Source organism: Tursiops truncatus, chromosome 3 (assembly GCF_011762595.2).
Source record: "Tursiops truncatus isolate mTurTru1 chromosome 3, mTurTru1.mat.Y, whole genome shotgun sequence".
NCBI lineage: Eukaryota > Metazoa > Chordata > Mammalia > Artiodactyla > Delphinidae > Tursiops > Tursiops truncatus.
The window spans coordinates 144,924,232-144,938,902 of record NC_047036.1 but is presented as its reverse complement, the minus strand read 5'-3'; the positions used below and the strand labels follow the sequence as shown (position 1 = coordinate 144,938,902).

General features: G+C 45.3%; 1 protein-coding gene across 2 annotated transcripts in view; it reads right to left on the bottom strand.

The window, feature by feature from the left end:
* DOCK2 (dedicator of cytokinesis 2) overlaps positions 1–14,671 on the bottom strand; it is a 409,609-nt gene that overhangs the window by 339,657 nt on the left and 55,281 nt on the right. For both annotated transcript variants that reach the window (XM_019945662.2, XM_033853554.2), the window contains exons 12-19: positions 12,840–12,916; positions 12,127–12,252; positions 10,782–10,906; positions 5,286–5,384; positions 3,519–3,591; positions 3,303–3,406; positions 1,348–1,531; positions 1,066–1,163 (exon numbers count right to left, since the gene is read on the bottom strand). In XM_019945662.2, the coding sequence (XP_019801221.1) occupies positions 1,066–1,163; positions 1,348–1,531; positions 3,303–3,406; positions 3,519–3,591; positions 5,286–5,384; positions 10,782–10,906; positions 12,127–12,252; positions 12,840–12,916 (886 nt within the window). The remainder of the gene's footprint in view (positions 1–1,065; positions 1,164–1,347; positions 1,532–3,302; positions 3,407–3,518; positions 3,592–5,285; positions 5,385–10,781; positions 10,907–12,126; positions 12,253–12,839; positions 12,917–14,671) is intronic.

The following is a 14,671-nucleotide window of genomic DNA, read 5'->3' as shown; positions in this document are numbered from 1 at the left end:
AATGCAAAAGGGAGACAACAGAATGCCCTTTCAGATGACTTTTCCAGGCTGACAAAGGTGACAGGCCTTATTAAAGGATGTGTGGGGAATTTCCCTGCCATTGTTGAACCAGGTAGGTGGGTCCACAGTGCACAGTTAAAGCATTGATCTGGAAATCTGACCATTGCTTCTCCATGTATGGGCAATTAACTAAAATTTGATACCCCTCCCTCCTAAGAGATGGGTCAATATTTCCTATAGTCGAAACACAGAGCTACTACATAAAGATGTTCAATCTCAGAGTTTCTAGTTGTACCAGGTTCCCAATGGAAACAAGATCACCAGGACCTCTGGGAAACACTTGTCCCAATTCATAGTGCTGGAGAGACAGTTGCTTTCATTAGATTTGCGCTTCAGACACTATATTCTCCACCACCATGTGGACACAACAATACATCTGACATTTACATCGTTTTCTGCTTGTTTCACCTAAAATGTGAGCGCTGATGTCTTTCCTTTTCTCATGTTTAATACATAACATTCTCGAAGCAGCAGAAACCAAGAATACTTTTTATTTCTAACAGCAACATGTAGATAATACTAAGAGATCATACTACCATAGCAACTTACAACAACAAAAATAAATAATAGTTACTATTTGTTGAACTTTGTACATTTTCATAAGCGTTAGTTCAATTATTGTGCATTATGTGTAAGAGACTTGTGGAGTAATTTTTAAATATGTATCATCTTGAATGCTCACAACCCTGGAAAATATGTCATATTGATAACACTATCACATAAAGTTGGCAAGCAGTTGAACTGGGATCTACACCAAAGTTGATCTATTTTCAGAGACTGAGCACAACCATACTTTTCTCCTGTTCAAGATTCAGCATCACTGAACCATATCATCCCCCAGATTTACCAATAAAGGCTTCTAATGCCGACTTCGGACACTGTATCCCATTGTCAGAAGCAAAGTTGTCCTATCTCCCTCAGCACTTCATCTCTCCCCTGAAGCCACCCATGATTTAAAGCTCTGTCACTGGTGGATGAATACAGGCAAAATGAAGCCCCACTGACCTTTACTACTTCTTCTCCATCGACAATCTTCAATTTTTCTAAATTCTCCTGTAGCAGTTGTGGCTTCATACGCCACTTCAGCAAACCCAGCAAACCCACTAAAATAGAGTCCAGACAAGCAGAATTACTATTACTGGCCTGAACTGTCTGTATCAGGACCTCCCCTGGCCTGCCCACACACACACACACACACACACACACACACACACACACACACACACACACACACACACACACACACACTCTCTCACACACACACAGAGCTATCAATGTTTCCGATACCATTCTGGGTGAGCTTTGTGGAGCACACCAGCGTAGAAATGCAGAATACATCCCGGGAGCTGACAGAGAGCCCCCCAACACTGCTGGAGCTTCGACTCAAGGTAGCCGCCTTGTTTTCCACATGGTGTCGGTAAGAAGGAAGAGTCAGGTAAGCACTGGCATCCTCCATCTTCTTGCTGTCCCCCTGGAAACAACACCTTGGTTACTTCCCCAAGCCAAGGGTATGCACCCAATGCTACACAGAGTTTGCAGTGGCCAGATTACACACTGTAGGTAGAGAGGATCAGAAACAGTGAGGGACATCATAAGAGGAGCAGTGAACATCAGCTGGTAAGGTAAGGCTGTTTTTCCACAAAATAGGCGAGAACCCAAGGTTACGTTAATGGGAAAGGGGTTGATCAACCAACCACCTGAAGGCTCCGTGGACTTCATTAATGGCACAGAGGGAACTGAAGATTCCCAAACAGGATATTTTAATTCATTCTAAGTTTTATAAGATCTTAACACAAACAAGCCCACCAGCAGGATAAGGAATCGGCTTAAAGAAGAAGTTAACAGCAAAGGCACTAGATTCTGAAAGTGATGGTATTTAGACCCTCTTCTCCCATTCACATGCCTGTGTCATTTTGGACACATTCCTTGGTCTCTCTGTGTCTCATTCTTCTCATGATTAAACTGAGAATTAATCATATTACCTACTTCTAGAAATCTGGAGCAGACTAGATGGCATAATGCATACAGAACACTTAGTAAAATGACAGACACTAAGTCCCTTGGCATGCCGAAATGAATGACTAGAGGTAGGCATTACAGCAGTCAACATTTACTGAGCCCTTACTCTGCACTAGATGCTGCACTAAGTGCTTTGTATGCCTTAGTTCATGTCACTTAAGCCTCACAACAGTTGTTACTGTTGTGTATACTGTTATCAGCTCCAGTTTACAGATGAGGAAACTGAGGCTTAAGGAGGGTGACTAAATTGAAAACTGACTGCAACTGGGACTCTGCCCCCAATGAGTTCACAATCTTTTAAACCAAGAACTACCTTGACGCGTCAAAACTGAGAAAACAGAGCCTGTACAGAAGGAAAAGGGGTGTTCTGGAAAAGCCAAAGAGACTCAGAGAAGAGTACCCTGTTATGAAGCTTTGATGAGGCTGTGTTTGCCATGCAGACCACAGGCAAAAGGGCAACTCCAACCTCCAATGCTGAGAAAGTCAAGGGCAAGGGTTTGATCCCTGTGCTGACCACTTAGGCTTTGCCCTGTTTCACAGCCATACCCTTTGCCTCCAGCCAGGGGCTAGCTAGATACGTGCCACTGTCACAGGAGTGGTTGTGGGAAAGCATGCATGTAAGATCAGGAAAATACTTCCCCACTTCTAGAGAACAGTGCAAGTCTCATGATGTAAAAATAACAGCAGCGGCCCTCTATACTCTTTTACATGGCCCTTCTGCGTGGGTCATCTTATGGTCATAAACATGGCCATCACCACTTAAGGAAAAGGAAACTGAGACTCAGCAAGACATGGAAGATGACTCCAATTTAGTCAACAGCAGGATCGGGACCCTAAATTGTGATATTTTTTCCATTAGCTACAGGGAGGAATCTCTCAAATATTTCTTGCTGGTCTTCTGTACATCCCACAGGTATCTTAACAGAGTCAAAGCCCACTCTGTATGTAACAATAGCCTTCCATTTCCTGAGAATTCCACGTACCCATCAATGTCATGCTTACATGCACTGACTCATATAATCCTCACAGTTACTCACTGAGAGCTCACAGATGAGGACACGGAGGCCCAGAGAAGTTACGACTTTGTACAAAAGGCCTCACAGCTGGGAAGCCCCTATGTGTGTGACTCTGGGGTCCCTGCTCTTAATTACCAAGCCATCCTGCCATCTCCCCCTCACTTCCTGCATGCTCCTCACTGCAGAGTTAATACCAGCTCATGGTACCTTTAGGACAACCAAGTCATGGCATCCGTCATGCAGAGTGGTCCCATCTTCCTTCATCAACTTCACATAGGACATGGCAAAGTTCTTTTCTCCTTTATCCTTGGCTGAAAATAGCATTGTTGAGGTCAGGAAAAAAAAAGATACTTGGGCCACCCAATGATCCCACCCCTCTCCCCTTAGGGGTTTTGCAGAGATGCCATTTGGTTGGGCACTCACATTCCAGGGATGACCGATGTCGAAACATGAATCGCAGGTGGATCCTCTGCATGTCTTCAATAGGGACGGCCACCTCAATAGGCAGAAACCAGAGCTCAGGAGACAATGAGTTAAAGAGCCCTCCCCACTCCACCCCGCCCCCCGCAAAAGGCAGCCTGACCATTTAACTTAGAGTGCTGCGTGCTGATTTATTACCCAGCCATCAAGCCTGATGAACTGTAAATACATTACATAAGAACTGGCTATGAAGAGAAAATAAAGTACCAAATGTAATCCATTTGGCAAATTGCATTCCCAGCCAATGAAAAGAGATCTGTAAATTATAGTGAGGAAACATGAATCTCTCCAAATTGATATAAAAGTCACATAACTTTAGCACAGGATTTAATGCACTGCAAACTGCACAGTGCACATTTTCCTTACACACTCCAGGAGTCTGGGCAGTTGCAGCAGGGCTTAGAAAATTAACAGTGCCCATTAGGGGGCTTGATGGGGGACTGTCATTTATGTAAATTAATAAAAATGCTTGAATCCAATCATATTCGGGAAAATCCTAGGCCTCATTCCCATCTTTGGTTTTTCCTCCAAGGACACTGGGCCAAGACAATCACCCCTTGGTCACCCAGTGTCACTGTCCAGTGAGTGGTCTGCTGTACCCTTGACTGAGGTGCTTTTGGCCTGTCTCTGGACTATCCCACCTCCCAAAGCCCCACAGCGATCCCTGTATTATACAATTCAGGCCCAGACAGAGAAGCTTAGCTACCTGTGAGAAAAACCACTCAGATTTTCTGTGGATACTTTCTGCTCCAGAAAATGAAATTTGAGCCCAAAGAGGTCCACCACTTGTTTGTGTGTCTCAGAGCACAAGAGCTGAGAGTCACATGGGCAGCTGTTGTCCAATTCATTCTTTCACTGCATATTGAATCAATACTATAAGCTACAATCATGTGAAGCACGGGCCATGCTGACATAAGGCACAGTCCCACTCAAAGAGCTCATGGCCCACACAGGGCAACACATAATTATCACCATGTGATGAGGGCTAGCAAAGAGATATAACTGGGGTACAAGAGAGCACAGAGAAAACAACCTGGTCCAACAGCTCTCTGACCCCAAAGCTGGGTAGGTCATCACTTTTAAGAGAGTGAGTACAGGGAGACCCACTGAGGAAAACAGGAATATAGGTGACAACGCAAGAACCACTGAGGTTTGAAGAGCTACCTCTGAAAGGGAAGTCTTATGAATACCTTCAGTTTGGGTTCAGAGCACAGAGTGAGTAAAGACTGCTATTAATTACAAGGCAGAGACATCTGAAGCTGTAATCAAGCTTCACTGTCCATTAAATTAATTCCGAACTCCACTTCCAATGCATGATATTCCCTTCTGCTTCAGTGTGACAATCTGGTAATGCAAATATTTGTGGTTAATGCCACTTCCATCTGAGGTACCCTCCCAACGGTGTACCTACCAGGTATTAAATAGCTTTTTATAGCCTCACATTTGCTCCCAAGCTCTGTCACTCCTCACTGCTGAGTAAAACGACACAACTTGATGTCTTGGGCACAGTCCACAAGATCACCTGACAATGCCATGGTGGCTATAGCTGCCGGGCCGCTGAAGGGTGATCAAGAGGACCGGGCGGTCGCCCACTGGGCCACTATTTCCACTGCCTGACACACCACCAGAGACATGCTAGGCTACTGTTTCAGATCTTAGGGAGTCTTAGAGTCCCCCAACTATTATCATCATCATTATTATTATTATTACCTTGACTGTTTCCATCCACCGTGGCTGTTTGACTTGATAGTACACGACGGACCGATATTCATTCATAGGTTTGTCCCCAGCTCCCACGCAAATTGCATTCTGACCCAAGAAAAATGAAAAGAGAGAAAACACTATAGAATTGCTATTTTCTATGCTTGGGCAATTTTGGTCCCGAGGCCAAGGCTGGCCACAGGGCCTGGGATAACCCTGCCTTCTTTAAGCCTTCTGCCAGGTACCCTTCTACATTACGGATTTATACATGAATGTGCCAGGCCCTGGGAGCGACAGCTGCTTAACTATAGAAATTCTATTACTTGCATTCTGGAAACCACTGAAGCGCAGCAGGAGCTGACGTGGCTGCCCTATTGTCAACGGTAACCAGCCTTGGAGCTGCTGCGCGCTGCCAGTCTTATTAATTCTATTTGTTTCCCACATCTGAATTGCACAAAGTTACCAAACAGGCTCAGATCAGCCAAGCAGCAGCCCGTTCCGATGGATTTCTGATGCTAACACACCCAGGTGCTGGCGGGAGCTGGGCAAGCGGAGGGAGCTTGGGTTTCAGACAGACACATGGGCAGAGGGGGCTAAAGGAGCCCACAGCTAGGGAGCATCTTCCAGGTACCAGGCCCACACTAAGCACTGGGATACGGGCATGAGTCAGAGAGTAAACCTGACACGAGGGCTCACAGTGTGGTGTAGGAATCATTATATGAGCAGACAAATCACTAGGCAATGTGAAGTGATGACAGATATATGTATCCAGTTGTCCGCTGGTATCCACAGGGGCTTGGTTCCAGGGCCCTCCCTTCCCCGCCACTGATTAAAAAAAAAAAAAAAAAATCCACAGATGCTCACATCCCTTATATAAAACAGTGTAAACAGTGTAGTACAGTTGAACTTCTGCATCTGCAGATGCAGAACCTGCAGGTACAGAGGGCTGACTGTATAATACTATGGGGCACAGAGAAAGGACACTTCAGTGTCCCCTGAAGACTCAGGGACTATTTCTTGGAGGTGATGACAGTTGAAGTTCTTGAAGAAAGCTTCCAAGTTGGCTTTGAGCAGAAACACAGGAACGACATTCTGAGAGAGAGTGAGCACAGAGCAAGCATACCTACATAGGATATTTATTCTTAAAAAATCACCCTCAGAGTAACAAGGAATAACCTTGCAATAGAGTATGCCAACCCCTAATTCTATCTCTGTGCTCATTCCAGTTGTTTGGCCCCAAAACAAGATCTAAGGTAGGGTCACTCAGAAGGGGCCTAAGTTCAGTTTTCATACCAGAACAAGAGATTTCAACCTCAAGTCTTCAGAGATCTAGGGACATGAGGATTGGTTTTGCAGCCCCAAGCCCCCAAACCACAAAACTGTGTGCCTCTGGGCACTTTTATGGTGAGAGAATCCACGACTCTCACTAGATTCCATCAGATTCTCCAGTGGATTCCCCACCAGGCTGAAGGACCAAAGCTGGCCACTCTGGGCCCCTGGGAAAGCAAGCTAAGCTGCGGGAAGGATAATTCTGTCCCTCTGTACTTCTGAGCTATAGGGAAAGAATGAGTTCAGTTTCAATATTGACTGATGCTACATATGGTCAGATCAAACCCATCTGAAAATAAGGCTACAGCATCCTTTCAAAACTTATCTCTGAAAAAACAAGGACAACCAGGGAACTGCAAATGAGGGAAGACATACAACTCTCTTTTCAATGGTATGGCGCCTTTCAGAACTTCTTGAGGTGCTGAACTAAAAACATGCTTCCAAAGTTGTCCTAACCATTTAGAGAGTGCTTTGTGTCCAGCATTATGCTAAGCCGTTTACACGAACTGCCTCACTCAATTCAATCCTCACAACCGCCTCTGACGATTACTGTCATTATCCCCATTTCAGAACTGAGTAAACTGAGACCTTGAGAAGTTACATCACTTGCCCCAAAAGGTACCAACGCCCGGACTACATCTCAGACCCTCTAATTCTTTGCCCAGTGTTCCCTCTGTAACAACCTAGATGGCTTCCAGCCTCCTAAGATTTATAGCTAGTGACAATGATGGGCTTAACATTTCTGTAGCTCAGCTGAATCCACATAGCTTATAAAAACTGCAAATACACATGTATCTGCGGTGAAAGTAAAGCTGCTGTACAACATGCAGCTGAATCCCACAAAACTATCCTGATGATGAAAATTTTTGATTGCCTAAAGCTGGAGAAAACAGTCTCAGTATTATTCTGAGAAAGACCTAAGACAGCTCCCTCCCTCGCAACACTTCAGAGATAAAACCGAATGTCGCTGGGTGTGTAGAAAGAGCATTGTGACCAGAGACGGGGCCGGTTTTCAGGAAAATATAGCTTTGTGCTTGTCTCCAGTGAACCTATTCAATAATTTTCCCTATTGTCCACCCCCATGGCTCCCTGTTAACAACGAGAGCCCCTAACTGGCTTCAGGTCAGTAGAAGGAAGCCTGGAAATTTTAAAGCCGACTTGGCCTTGGTGGACACACTTCAGCAGGAGGAAAAATCAGGCTCCAAACACAGGTCTTGTTTACCTCGTAGGAATCACCTGAGGAATAAATGACACCAGGGGTGTGAACGCATTTCGAGAGCCAGGAAGTGCTTTAGGCTGACAAGGTCGGTCTTATCATGGGAAGATGTCAGTTGGTGTCCACGAGGCAGTAACCAAGCCTGCGACAGCTCTACCTTTCTGGTAATAGTGAACTTCGATGAACACCTGTTATGTCAATTACCTCAGCTGGCATTCACAAGAGTAAGGTGCCACTGCTGGTCTCAGTTTCAGACAGAGTCTCCTAGGCGTAGAGAGATTATGTAATTTGCTCCAGGTCATCCCGCTAATCAGGGCTGAGCTGGGCTTTCGGCCTGGATGCCTGGCCCCAGAGGTCATGTCTTAAGCACTACACAGCACTGCCCCCCATGCCCTACCTCCAGCCCTGTAACCTGGCTGGTCTCAGAAGAGCAAAGGTCTCTCAGCCCGGCATCTGAGCACTTTTACTTCTTGAAATTGCTTTAGCTATCCCCACTGGATTGTCTGTTTGACCCCCTCAGATCCTTTCCAGGGCTTCAGCCTGCAGTTGGTCTGCTTTTCCTAAATGTTACCTCCTTCCTGTTGCTGAGTATTTACCACATACCAGGTGCCTTACACCTACCATTTTGTATAAACAGCAACCCCACAAGGAAGAGATTATTATTCCTCTTTTATAGACATGTAAACTTGCCTAAGATCACACAGCTAATAGGAGGGGAGGGTGGGATTTGACTGCTGTCAGTCTGATCTCAGAGCCCAGCCTATTAGCTTCTCTGCTATGGGTCCTCCTGAGCAAGGTCGTTGAGACCCCAAAGTGAGCCAAGGACAAGTCTAACCTACTCTATCCTCCGACCCCACTCTTCCTAGGAGCGGGAGGACAAATCGATACCCCTAAAGGGGACTGTTCCCACCAACATCAAACAGGAACGTTTAAGTGTGCTGCCTGACACTTAATTAGGCAGTAATATTTATTTCTGCAAGTAGAGAAAGAAAAGCCTCCCACAGGCTTCCTTAGCAATTTTCAATAGTCAGTCAACTGAACTCCCCCTAACTTCCCTCACAGATGAAACTGCAAATTATCGCTGTGCCCCACAGTTACCTCTCCATTTCTGCCCCCAAATTCCTGCCTATGTATTCATCTTTGATAAGTGCGTCCGTTCAGCCTGGTTGGGTGTGACACGAAAGGATGGCAGAGTCGGAAGTACAAATGGTTCAGAAACGAGATAAGAGGTCTGCTTTCCCATTAACCGTTCCTTCTAATTTGTCCTTCGGCAACATCGAGGGCAAGCACATCAGCGTTTTAAAAAATGAGGCTGAGGTTGAAAAGTTCTCCAACAGGTGGTTGGATAAAAATGACTTCAGGGCTTCCCTGGTGGCGCAGTGGTTGGGAGTCCGCCTGCCGATGCAGGGGACGCGGGTTCGTGCCCCGGTCTGGGAGGGTGCCGCGGAGCGGCTGGGCCCGTGGGCCATGGCCGCTGGGCCTGCGCGTCCGGAGCCTGTGCTCCGCGACGGGAGAGGCCGCGGCCGTGGGAGGCCCGCGTACCGCAAAAAAAAAAAAAAAAAAAAAGACTTCAAAGCATGGTCTATGCATTGGTGAAACCCAATTTCCCTTTCAGATAAAAACCCTCTGCTCTTCCTTTGTGTTTCTTTGAGCAAAGTGTCTCTTACTTATTTTATTTTTCAGAAAAGTTTCAAAATCCAACAAAAAGAGGATTAAGTTAAATCCTTGGATCTTGCTCAACTAGATATTAATTAATGGGACCAGTCTTTCCAAACAAAAAGGTAATTGCGATGATTTCTTTAAATTTAAAAAATAATTATGACTCTTCCCAGAATTTGATGGGAGTGGTTATTAGCCTCATTTTTTAAATGAGAAATAAATTGGAGGCTTTTTTTAATGTACACGCATTAGAGTGAAGTGTTTAATAAGAGGGACTGGAACCTGAAATCAAACCCCATCTCTGCCATATACTAACTTTACGACCCTGGGAAAGTTGTCTCACTTGACAAAGGTTTAGTTTCCCCCTTTGTAAAAATGGGGAAAATAACAGTAATGCAACCTACTTATCACAGTGCCTGGCATGTAGCAATGCCTCTGTGAATGCCAGTTATTCGTAGGTAGAGGGTAGCAAAACCTGCCTGAGCTCCAGGCCCCCAGGCTAAAGCAGAAGATCTATCAATATTCACAGCCCTACCCTCCGGTGCTATCTGATCACCTCCTGCGGCCTAAGAGGAATATCTGCCCACGCTGAAACTTCTGCTGAGAGCTGATTTTATTTTCAGCTAAGTACTCGGAAAGGAGAAATTGAGAAGCAAAACCCTCCCACACACTGGACACAACTGCTGACAACCTTAAAGGAAATATAAGTAAATAAATGTAAACACACATGACAAATATTGTACAGGACATCTGCTGTATAAATATAGCAATATGCTTTGCATTCTTGAATTCACTCTGCTGGCCCTCTGGAGACCAATTTACGGATAAGGCTTTCCACCAGAATGTCTGGCTGAGTGCTAGAGAGTTAGATTAAGTGTTGGGAATGTCTGTTTTGAGGACATCCTGAGTCTTCACACCAGCCCAAGGCTCCGTATTGATCCTTTTTCTTGCCATGGAATTTTGCCTGAATAAACCAGCTCAGGTTTCGATGAGAACAACATTTTAACTGTGAAAAGCTAACCTATAAACTGAGGTGCCAAGCAAAAAAAAGAAGAGGTCATGAAAGGAAAGGAACAGACACTGAAAAGCCAACTGCTTTGGGGTAAAGAAAGAACAACACCAGGTCTTATTACGGGCTACTGTGCCAGCCAAGCTCTAAAGGTGTCGATCCCCTTACTCAACACCACCCCGCAGGCCCCTGGCATTTAGAGAGCAGGATCGGGAACGGGAAAAGAAAATCTTTATGAACAGAGGCACCCTAGGGGAGCCCTGTCACCCAGAGCAACAGCAGGGTCCCTTACAGGAAGCGTTTTGCCATCCTCCGCGCACACACACATGATCACTTCCACATTCCTCTGAGTAGTCTTGTTGTACTTGTCAAAGTCACCTTGTAAGAGAGTGATGTAGATGTCATTCCTGACGTCCCCTGTGGCACAGGGAGAGAGACAACAGTTGGAGTCTGTGTAGCAGGAGAGGCACTGACTAGAGGGCGCGGGGAGTTGGGGAGCTGGTGCAAGTGCCACACCTTGTCTGTTAATGAAGTTAAAATCAGAACGATTTGGAAAAGCATTTTTACTTCACCAGGGAGGCTGGAGCAGTAGGTAAAAAGAGGATGGAGGAACAGTAGGGAACTAGTTGCAAAAAGGGAGGTAGGATGGTCACCACTGGCCGTATTTTTTTCTCCATTAAAAATCATTTAATTTTCATCCTCTAGTGACACCTTCTGGGAAGGCAAAGGCAAACTCCAATTGGATTGATCTTGGTGCATGAATAACAACCACAGATGGTTCTCTCCGCAGATCTCTTACTGTGCAGAAGCAGACAGAATGACTTTCTGTGTCCGAGGAACACGGATGGGGTGAGGGACGAGGTGTGGAGGGTCTTCAGGAATGGGGAGGTGAGAGCTGAAAACCCTACAGGGGAATGCACAAGGGACTGATGTCTCAGTGAAGCAGGCATAGATAAATTACACCACCAGTGGACCACCATGCAACTGTGGACGGAAGGGGTAAGTCAGCGAGAGTAGTTATGGACACAAGTCCTAGACTCAAGTTGAAGGCAAAGAGGGAAGTTTCAAAAGAGTGCTGTCATGCAGTCCCATTTACTTTCTTTTATTACATACACATTTGGAAAATACGTATCGTGGTTACTTCTGGAGACAAAGATTTGAGAGAGCTTTTAAGGTTTCACTTTAAATCTTTTCATGCCATTTGGACATTTTACAATGAGCGTGGACTCTTTTGGTAATTAAAAAATAGCTTAACAATTTAAGAGAATGTCAGTATTCACCCCAGAAGGAGTGAGATTATTCCACGTGTAGTAAAGTGGAAAGGATGTCCATGATAAATTATTAAGTGAGAAGTGAGCTGCAGAACGCTATGTAAAGTATAATAAGTAATGGTATATGAAGTATATGAAGTGTGGTTCCCATTTGTGGGGGGGTGGGTGCATGTGTGTGTATTTATGTGTTTGTGTTTATTATGGGAATGCATAGAAGATTTCTGGATATACAACAATTGTTTTCAGTGGTTACCTTCAGAGAGAGAAATAGAGAAAAACAGTAGAAAAGAAGTAGTTGACTTTTTAAAAAGAAAATGGATCACACTAGCTAGACCACCCCCAGCCCCGCCCAGGGGGAAGGAGAACCTGGCATGATGATCTCCGGGAAGCCCAGCTTCCTGGCCACCACGGTGGTCCTGTCCACCAGGTGTGGGTAGTCCTTGCGGATCTGAATGATGTCACCCACAAGCATCTTCATGGTCACCCAGAGGCCTGGAAGGGAACGCTCATGGTGAAGAGTCAACTTCAAGGTGTTCCCCCAGCCTCACCCTCCCATCATCTCTCCCCTTGGTCTCTCTCTGGAGGAGACCATGGAAGCAGAGACAAGCGGCCACAGATGCAGTGACCCAGCCCCGGGGGAGGATGCAAGGCAGGATGCAGAGGGGCTCTAGAGCAAGACACCTCCAACTTAAATCCCACAGGTTACTTCTGGCAGGATCAGCTTCTGTCAAATCATTGCACCCTTCTAAACCCAGACTTTGTAAAGTGGGTTTGATACCATCTATCTCACAGGACCGTGGGAAGGATGAAATTGAACAAGGAAACATTTTACAGTGCCTGACACATAGGAGATAGGCTATACCAATTCCCTTCTTCCTTCAGGCACTAGGACATGCCTCCTTCTGCTTCCCATTTAGAGATTTCCAGCTCTGTAGATCACACTCCCCCATTCCTCACAACGGTCTGTCTGGAAGGAAGGCTATGTTTCCCAGGGTTTAGGAGTTTGATCTGTTTGCCACAGAATCAAGGGATCTCAAGCTGAAGTCAGGCCCAGCCCACTTGGCCTGTTGGCACTCTACCTTGCCCTCCGCTGTCTCCCTTGGAGGCTGTGACTTTGCCCAGCAGGCTGTGCAGGAAGTCATTCTCAGCTGTCACCCTAGAAAGGAAAAGAGAGCACAAAATACTTCCGTGGTACCCCCATGGGGTCCCTACCTTGTGGTTCCAGGAGCTCCAGAAAGCTGCCCAACCCCTCCATACACCTTAGGTGAAAAGTGAGCCTGCCCATGTCAGCTCAGAGAGTGTACCTGCCATCAAGAAGCACATCTCTCTTTTTCACAGAGCAACATGGCTCTGAAATTTGGGGAATACCAATGCTACAAGTAGAGGCCATTTTTATTCCTAGGAAAACTCTTAAAAAGGAAGGATTCCCAAGCCCTCAAAATGAGCTCAGCAAGGTGGAAAAGGCTTTAGCTGCTCATACGAAGTCCTAATCCCATGACTTAGAGTCACTGACCTCATTATCTGTAACAAAACACCATCCTCCTTAGACAAACGAGGACAAAGTTCTGAAACTACGGATCCGGCTTTCTCAAACTTGTTTTAGATCAAGGAAAGGATATTCACCCTCCTCACTACCCTCCTCTAAAGTCATGGATATTTCCACCCGCAAGAATTAGGTTCTGATTTCCTGTTATATGCTCCTGATAGGCTGCTGCTTCACAGCTTCATGGTCCCTGTCATACTTAGTCTTTTGTTCATTTAATTCTGCATCTAAACATAAGCTTCAGGAAGAAAGGGCCACGTCGACCTTGTTCCCCACCTCATCCCCCCACGCCTGGCACAACGCCCAGCCCTCTGCCAGCCTTCAGTCAAAGTCCGTTGAATAAATAACATCTGATGAACGAACAGGTGAGAAGCTGCTTGGTTTTTTGTTCACCCCAAATTCATAGTTCATCTAAGGGTTCAATCTTGGTGGTGTACATTCAATAGGTTGGGACAAATATATAACAACATACGTCCATCCCTCCCACACTCCTGGTAACTACTCATCCCTTTGTTGTCTCCATAGTTTTGCCTTTTCCAGAATGTTATATAGTTGAAATCATACAGTATGTAGCCTTCTCAGATTGGCTTCTTTCACTTCTAATACACATTTAAGGTTCCTCCATGTCTTCTCGTGGCTTAATAGCTCATTTCTTCTTAGTTCTGAATGGTATTCCATTGTCTTGAATGTACCACAGTTTATTTATCCATTCACCTACCGAAGGACATCTTGGTTGCTTCCAAGTTTGGGCAACTATGAATAAAGCTGCTATAAACATTTGTGTGCAGGTTTTTGTGTGGACATATTTTCAACTTCTTTGAGTAAATACCAAGAAGCATGATTGTTGGATCATATGGTAAGAGTATGTTTAATTTTATAAGAAACCAACACACTGTCTTCCAAAGTGGCTGCGCCATTTTGCGTTCCCACCAGCAGTGGGTAAGAATATTTGTTGCTTCACATCCTCACCAGTATTTTGGTGTCGTTAGTGTTCTGGATTTTGGCCACTCTGATGGGTATGTAGTAGTTATCTCATTGTTGTTTTAATTTGCATTTCCCCGATGACATTTGATGTGGAACATCTTTTCATGTGCTTATTTGCCATTTGTATATCTACTTTGGTAAGGGGTCTGTTAAGGTCTTTGGCCCATTTTTAAATTGGGTCATTTTCTTATGGTTGATTTTTAATAGTTCTTTGTATAAGCTGCTTGGTTTTGAATGCCTCAGCACTGAGACCATCATTCTCAACCTGCCCTCCTCCTGGGAGGTCCTACCTGGGCTATCATCAACTCAGGGAATCAGTTCACCCTGCTTTTGTGTGGCCCTCAATCAGAAAGGATGTGGTTTCAGAGAATGGAAAGAAATGGG